Source organism: Microtus ochrogaster, chromosome 5, assembly GCF_000317375.1.
Source record: "Microtus ochrogaster isolate Prairie Vole_2 chromosome 5, MicOch1.0, whole genome shotgun sequence".
NCBI lineage: Eukaryota > Metazoa > Chordata > Mammalia > Rodentia > Cricetidae > Microtus > Microtus ochrogaster.
This window is the reverse complement of record NC_022012.1, coordinates 13,719,404-13,727,992: the sequence shown is the minus strand read 5'-3', so window position 1 is coordinate 13,727,992 and position 8,589 is coordinate 13,719,404. Positions and strand designations below refer to the sequence as shown.

Below are 8,589 nucleotides of genomic sequence, written 5' to 3'. Positions count from 1 at the left end.
ATAGAAGAGAAAGTGGGAAGTACCCTACAACAGATGGGCACAGGAGATCGCTTCCTATGTGTAACCCCAACAGCACAGACTTTAAGGGCAACATTGAATAAATGGGACCTACTAAAACTCAGAAGCTTCTGTAAAGCAAAGGACACTGTCACCAAGACAAAAAGGCAACCTACGGACTGGGAGAAGATCTTTGCTTCTTAAAATTTTAAGCAATTCTTTAAAGCCGAAGTGGTGGCATTGCCAGAGCAAATATGGCCTTGCTTGCTTGCTCTGCCCACTTAACATGGTAGAAGTCTGTTTACTACCTTTGAGACAACTAGGTGGGGCTGCCCTCTCCACCTCAACTCTATGATAACCAGTTGGGCAATGTTGCCACCAAATAACTGTCAGCAAGCTGCCCACAAACTCCATCTAAATGTTTGGCCTCCTGAAAGAGCAAGAGTTTGTACTAGCAGCACAACCCAGAAACCCACCCTGTCAAAATCTTGTGGCTTTTTTTTTATGCTACTGATAAATCAGGAAAACATCTCATAAGGAAGTCACAACATTAAGCTTTGCTAATTCTGTTTTGCTTTGTTTTGTTTGGCTATAATTCCTTCTAAAACTCTGTCAGTTTTTAAGTGGATTTTCATTTGCCACTTTAGTGTCAATCTGTAATAGGAGTCCACTTGTTTGTTCCCAGCTGCTGGGCCTTGAAATAATCACACAGTAACCATATTATTTGCAATACTTCTTGGCCAATAGTTTAAGCATATTTCTGGTTAACTCATATCTTAAATTAAGCCATCTCCCTTAATTTGTATATTGCCATGAGGTTGTGATTTACTGGGTAAAGTTCCATTGTCTGTCTCCAGCGGGGCTATATAGCTTCTGACTGGCTCTGCCTATTTTCTACCAGCATTCATTTTAGTTTTCCCTGCCTACCTCTATTTTGCCATGCCAGGTCAAAGCAGTTTCTTTATTAAACAATTGGAATCATAATATACAGAGGGGAATCCCACATCTAAATAAGTGTGTTTGGGGTACATGATGTGAAGTCCCAGAGAATCCAAAAAATATTATTTTGAATTTTTCCCAAGAACAGGATAGCATTTCTTCTGTATTGCTTTTTAATGAATTAAAGATTGCTTTGGAAGTGGTAAAATTGATTATCAATAAGTCATACTAAATGATAAATATGCAGCAAATGGACTCTGTTGTTTACTACAAATTATTCAACCGTTCTCATAATGTGTTAACTCTAGCTTCTGTTTTGTAGAATCATATGTAACATTTGGAGGTCATTGTCCTCATTTATTGCACAGTTGTTTATTCTCTTAGTCTTCAAGTTAGATAGGTATATAAATCAATAGTCATATATGTTTGTCATATTCATATTTAGGATAATCAGGTTTTTTAGATATACAGAGATTATATTTAGTATAGATAGTATAATCTTCAACCTCTTTGAAGAGCTGTAGAAAATGGCATTTAATCTAACCTAGAGTTTCGTACTAATGAGACACAATCACTCCTGGCAACACCGTTCTATTCCAGAGAGAACGTTGAACACCAAAGACACACTCCACTGGAAGCTTGTCTTCTTCTTGGCAGAACTGGCCTTTGGGCAAAGAAAAGCCCATTCCTTGACTACTGATAGAGATACAGAGTATCCATGAATGAATAAAAACAGAATTGTCTTATCTTGCCAAGACAAGGTAGAATAATTCTACAGAAAAAGTTTCTTGCCTTTGAAAATGGTATGTCAGTTATGTTAGGCCTTAGCCAAAGCTGGTTGCCTCAACGTTGCAAACAAGACTTTGGGTGATTGCCCAGGTAGTCAGTTGTCTCTGTTATTTGTTGCACATTTTGGATGCACATTTGAATGTTGTACATTCTCGTTTGTACTTCCTGGATGCATAAGTAATATTACTCCCCTTCTCAGATATTTGATGGAGTTGAAGATTAGCTAATAGTAGTTACCCTCTACATTATTTAGACTCCTTGAAATAAAATGCTTAGCAAAACTTTTGTTATATGTTTCTTGCTTAATATTGTTTGTTGTTTGTAATTTTATATTTGGTATCTGTTCCTGCTGTATATAGTTGTATTGGGTTTAGTGCGATCATGTTTAGAGAAACGGGGAGATAATGGGGGACTTCAACCAATTGCATGCTGTATAAGGTGTGTCCCCCCCCCCCCAGGGCCACAAATAGCCTATAAAACCATCAATGTGTGCTGGTTTTCTTTCTTTGTTTTGCTGTACTCCTGAATCACTGGAACCCTGACTTTGTAAGTTCCCCTTCTTCCCTTTATTAAAGCTGAATATTTTATATTAAAGCTAGTCTGGTTAATTCTAATTGTCGGTCATTTATGCCCCTTCAATCATAGGGATTGAAAATGACTTAATTTCAGTTATTTCATTGTAATAATAAAATAATTTCATAATTATGTAGCAATGAAAGGAATTTGCACTTTAAGATATATTAACTTTCTATTATAAAAATTCTCTTAATAAAGTATTGTGAGTTTATTAAAAGTGTATTTTAAAAGGCATGAAAATGAAAAGATAATGATATTTTTTTAACAAGGAAAAATACTTATGTCTGTAGTTCTCACCATGGAGATGTTAGTGACCTTTATTAATATATATTTCTTCAAAATTTAAGATATATAGATCATTCAAGATGGTCTAGAAAGGATTGTCTCTTGTTGACAAGTTTGACAACCTGACTCCTACCCCAAAACTCATGGGGCAAAAGGGAGCCCTTATTCCTATAAGCTCCTCTACATGTATGTCAACATTCAAGAACTTCCCTACCAAAATATAGAAAATATTTAAATGAAAAATATAAGCATATAACAAAACCAACTGCATGAAATTTTAAGTATTATCTACTGGTTTATCTCTTAAATGAGATTGAAGAATATGTTTGGGTTTAGAGTATAACTTTTATCTCTAACATGCTTCTGAGTGATGTTGAATCTTGGCCTTTAAATATTTTATTCTACTCTGTTTTCGTTAGGTTTATCATCAACATGAAACCTGGAAACGAAACAAGCATCTCCTACTTTTTTCTATTGAAACTGACAAATGATGCTACAATGGAGCCCCTCATCTTTGGCCTGTTTCTCTTTACATATCTGGTCACAATTCTGGGAAATCTGCTCATCATTTTTGCGGTCAGCTCTGAAGCCCATCTGCAAACACCCATGTACCTCTTTCTCTCCAAACTTTCATTTACTGACATCTGCCTTAGTACAACAACAGTCCCCAATATGCTGAAAAACATCCACACACAGGATCAGAGCATCAGTTACATGGGCTGTCTTACTCAGGCCTGCTTTGTTTTGAATTTTGCTGTATTAGAAAGCTGTGTCCTTGCTGCAATGGCTTATGACCGCTATGCAGCTATTTGTCACCCACTGAACTACACAGTAATTATGAATCCAAAATTCTGTGGTGTGCTAATTCTCTTGTCACTGACCATTAGCATAGTGAACAGTTTATTACAATGTCTGATGATACTGCGGGTCTCATTTTGCACAAACCTTCAACTTCCTCTGTTCTTCTGTGAACTGGCTCAGGTCATTAAGCTAGCCTGTTCTGATACTCTCATCAACTATATTCTGATATATCTTGCAACATTTATATTTGGTGGCATTCCAATCTCTGGAATAGTTTTCTCTTATACTCGAATTGTCTCTTCTATTTTGAGAATATCTTCAATGAAAGGAAGGTATAAAGCCTTTTCCACTTGTGGGTCTCACTTTGTAGTGGTATCAATATTCTACAGTGCAGGAGTGGGAGTTTATGTCACTTCTGCAATTACTGTTTCACCTCAGATCACTACAGTTTCATATATGATGTATACTGTCTTCCCTCAAATGTTGAACCCCTTTATTTATAGCCTAAGGAATAGGGATATGAAGAAAGCCTTAAGGAAACTTATCACAAAGGTACCTTGCCTTCCATGATGTATTACTTGATTTTGACTTGAGTCTTTCATGGGTCCTACCAAGAAAAAACTGTTTAAATGCCCACAATATCTTGATATCTTGTGTGTTGCTGTGATCTATACACCACTCTGACAAAAAATAATCTATCCATATGTTGTCCTTGATTTATTATTTTTTTATTTATTGATGTTGATAAAATTTTGACAAGTGATATTCACATTATACATTGGATCTATTTTCTCATACCAAATACCAAAACATGCAAACAAATTCACATTTTCATAATTTTATCCTATATAAAATCCTAGGTAAGATAAGTAAATCAATTTATAAATAGGGCATATTTATATATTAAATAACAATTGAAGATGAGTCTACATTTGAGAGGGAAGATGGGAGACACTAGAGATATTGGAGGTGAAAAATTAAGGTATTATGATTTAGTTATATTTAAAAACAACGTTACTAGAAGTTTTAATAAGGCAATAGAGTTGACCTTTTAGTACCTGCAAATATAGTCTTTTTCATGCTCAGACCTGTTATAGCCACATGTTAACTACAAAATTTATATATCTCAAGTATCATTATCTTACTGTAAAATATAATGTTAAACATCATTTAACAATTTGTACATTACCCAGACATTGTCTCCTATAGTTTCTGATATTTTTCAACCCTAAAAAAGTATTTATCTTGAAGAAATTTGAGTAGTCCATGGAACATTACACATGCGTTACTTCTCTTGATATTCTAAACCTTATTTTTTACAGCTATCACATGTATGTGTATGTATATGTATATGTTTCTACGCACATGAGTGTAGGTGCCTAGCTAGAAAATATCTTCTGTCTTTCTGGTCCTGGTTATTGCCTGTTGTATGTGGCTTTACATTGACTTTTATTAGGGAGTCATCACTGTAGCCTTGATGATTATTTTAATTATATATTGCTATTCTTCCCAGCCTTCTAGGTGTCTTAAAAAGAAAGTTTGCTTTTCATAGCTTTTGTACTTGCTGCAACTTTCAAATTATGTTATACTTGTTTTTTTATTACTTTAAAAATACAAATCTAAATTCCTACTTTCTCCCACTTCCCTCCCACTCCCTCTACACACCTTCCCCACCTCCCCCCTCCAATCTTAAAAGAGGGCAAGGCACCCTGCCCTGTGGAAAGTCCAAGGCCCTCCCTACTACATCCAAGTTAAGCAAGGTATATATCCAAAGAGAATAGGATATCAAAAAGCCAGTACCAGCAGTAGAGACAAATCCTAGTGCCATTGTCATCGGCCCCTCAGTCTGCCCCAACTCTCAACCACATTCAGAGGGACTAGTTTGATCTCATGCTCATTCATTCCCAGTCAAGTTAGAATTGTTGAGCTCCCATTGGCTCAGGCACATTGTGTCAGTGGGTGTCCCCTCATGGTCTAGACTTCCTTGTTCATATTCTTCTTCCTTCTGCTCTTCAACTGAACCTTGGGAGCTCAATCCAGTGCTCCAATGTGAGTCTGTTTCTGTTTCCATCTGTTGTTAGACAAAGGTTCTATGATGATATTTAAGATAATCATCAGTCTGACTACAGGGCAAGGCCAGTTCAGGGATCCTCTTTATTGCTTAGTGTCTGCTTATGGAATCCCAGGAATTTTTTAGAGCCTGATTTCTGGCTAATTTCAAAATGGCTTCCTAAATCAAGATACCTCTTTCCCTACTCTCATTTCTGTCCACATCCTTCTCAACTAACCCATTTCCTCAAGTTCTCCTCACTCTTGCTCTTCTTTATTCCTCTTCCCTTTTTACCTTCCCTTCTCCCAACACACATATGCTCCCAAATTTGTCAGTTGATTAGTATGTTTTTACTTTCCAGGTTCACCTTATTTCTTAGCTTCTCTAGGATCATGAACTATAGGCTCAATATCCTTAGTTTATAGCTAGTATCCACTTATGAGTGAATACATGCCATATTAATCTTTCTGGGTCTGGGTTACCTCACTCAAAATAGTGTTTTCTAATTACATCCATTTGCATGCAAAATTCAAGCTGCCGTTGTTTTTTTTACAACTGAGTAGTATGCTAATGTATAAACGAGCCACATTTTGTTCAGCCATTCTTCGGTTGAAGGGCATCTAGGTTGTTTCCATGTTCTGGCCATTAAAAGTAGTGCTGCTATGAACATAGTTTAATAAATATGATTGAGCATCTTTAGGTATATGCCCAAGAGTGATATTCTTAATGTATGAAGGAAGTGATAATAATAAGTAAAGATGTCAAGAATAACTGAATGAGGAATATTCTCTCAGGAATTCATTATATCCCCAGTTGATGAAGTCACATCTATGCTTTCTTCCTTAGTGGCAGGCCCTCAAGGGATTTTAATGATAGTGTCATAGTTACTTTAATGAGAAACTTTGGATATTCAACCTTTGGGGAGATAGAAAGAGTAAGAACAAGTCTGAGAATATTTCATTCAATAGATCTACCTACTTCAGGAAGAAAAGCCTATGCCTACTACTAGAGAAAATATTGCCTGAGAAGCTAATGTTCACCTGTTTTATTTGTATTTCATATGCAGGAAGATTTTTATCTTCCTGAGAAAGGTAATTCCTTGATAGCCATTTCTTATCACTTTAGGTATAGTTATTAATTTGATAAGGTGTGATTTATATATCTAACTCATTCATGGATCAATTCTTGTTATTTATCATATATTTCTTTATAGATATTCCTGCAAGTAATATAAAGTTTCATATCATTTTAAGTTTATATTTTCCTACATGATCAATGTTCCATGAGGCATTTTAGCATTTTGTCCTTTCTTTGATTTCCTTAATGCTCATGCTATATGTGTTTTCTGTTCTTTTTCCAATTTCTATTACATAATTCTTTATGATGAAATTTTAGAGCCTTTGAAAGGTTCATAGCTTGGAAATTCAAAATAAATGGCATAAATATTATATATTGATTTTTGTGATGGGTGTTTTTGTTCTGCTTACTTCAAGAAACAAAACATTTTCTTGGTGTTAACCAGACACACTGAAATATAATCAAATATTTGCTTTTATCCAGTGTGAGTGGTGTGATAGAAATGATGGCTAGAATGGTTACTATGAGCAAGCAATTCAAACACATACAACCATCTATTTTCTAGTGAGCAAACACAGTACTCAGAACCTCACTCCTTGAAAAATTATGTTCTTATTTGGATCATACTGGGTCCCTGAATCTCATCTTACAATTAGTAAATAATGGCTTAGCCCACTGAAACTCTACAAACACATAAGTAGAACTCTGCATATCTTAAATATGTCACATAGGAAAATTCTCTGCCAGAGTTTTATATACTAATCACCAATATATTGTGGTTATATTCACACATGACTAAGTGTTCTCTTGTATAACCAGGATGGTAGTGAAAAACATGAAGCCTCAAATACACATAATCTTTCCACATCTGAGTTGAATCCTATATTTGATTACTATTTCTTAAAAATATCACATAATTTTAGACCAAAATTTTTTATTTTATACACTGTAAAATATTGCTGATTGAAATGCTAAATTTTCATTTAATTCATTTCAGCACTTTGAAAAAATATATGAATGAATTTATGTTAAAAATATGTTCTACTGACAGAAAATGTTGCCAAGATAAGAAAGAAAGACAAGATATTATGTCTGCTTCTGGGAAGTTAAGCTAGAACAATCACTATGAAAATCATTGATGCAGTATTTTTAAAGAAAATCTGAAAATTTAACTTACACAATCCAGGGCATATTTAGCTAAGGCCTCTATATTGTAACTACAGAGTATTTTGTATTCATGTTCATTGCTGATGTACTCACAACAGAAAAGAATAGCTAAATGGACAATGAAATTATGATTGGTATAAACAATTAAATTTATACCCTGTAAGGACAAAGGAAATTATGAAATTTATGACTAAATGGGAGGATAGGGTAAAGTAAAGTAACAAAATGTGAAAAGATAAAATATGCTATATTTTGTATGCTATTACTAGTTTTAGTTTCTCCTTCTCACTTCCTCCCTCTCTTCTTCCCTCCCTCCCTCTCTGTCTTTCTCTGTCTGCCCCCCCCGTGTGTGTGTGTATGTGTGTGTGTGTGTGTATTTGTGTGTGTGTGCACATGTGTAGTTTTACTGTGAAGACATAGCTTAAAGGCAGAAAAAAGACAGGAAAATAAAAGGTTATGGTGAAGTAAGGAGTATAATATAACAGGAAGACGTGAAAATAGAAAATGGACTATAGAGTTGGAAAGAAATACAGGGATGCATGATGGCACAGAATTATTTATGAAAATGTGGTGTTGAATATATTAATATGGGAATTTAAAGGAAGAATTTTAGTTGTGGAGACCTACGTGTCATCATACCCATCACACTTTTTTAAACTCCTCTTCCACGACTTCCTGTCTAGCCTGTTACATTCTAGGGATAGTAGGATTTCTCACATAAGCCTTCCATGACCTTCCCTTTCAACTGTGCATCTATAGGTATCAATATCACAGATAAATTAGCCTCCTTGCTTTTACAGTCAGCTATAACATGGATCATGGACGTCCATGTGATTTCTGGCTGGCTACAACACAGACCACAAACCTGGGCCCATGGTGCAGTATGACCAGAAACCCAAAGAAATCCT

At 35.2% G+C, this 8,589-nt stretch overlaps 1 protein-coding gene across 1 annotated transcript; it reads left to right on the top strand.

Annotated features, from left to right (window-relative positions):
• The first annotated feature begins 3,006 nt into the window (after positions 1–3,006).
• LOC106143733 (olfactory receptor 7G2-like) lies at positions 3,007–3,957 on the top strand. Its single transcript, XM_013346131.1, has one exon. It carries the CDS (start codon positions 3,019–3,021, stop codon positions 3,955–3,957), a length of 939 nt encoding a protein of 312 aa, XP_013201585.1. The 5' UTR covers positions 3,007–3,018.
• The last annotated feature ends 4,632 nt before the right edge of the window (positions 3,958–8,589 follow it).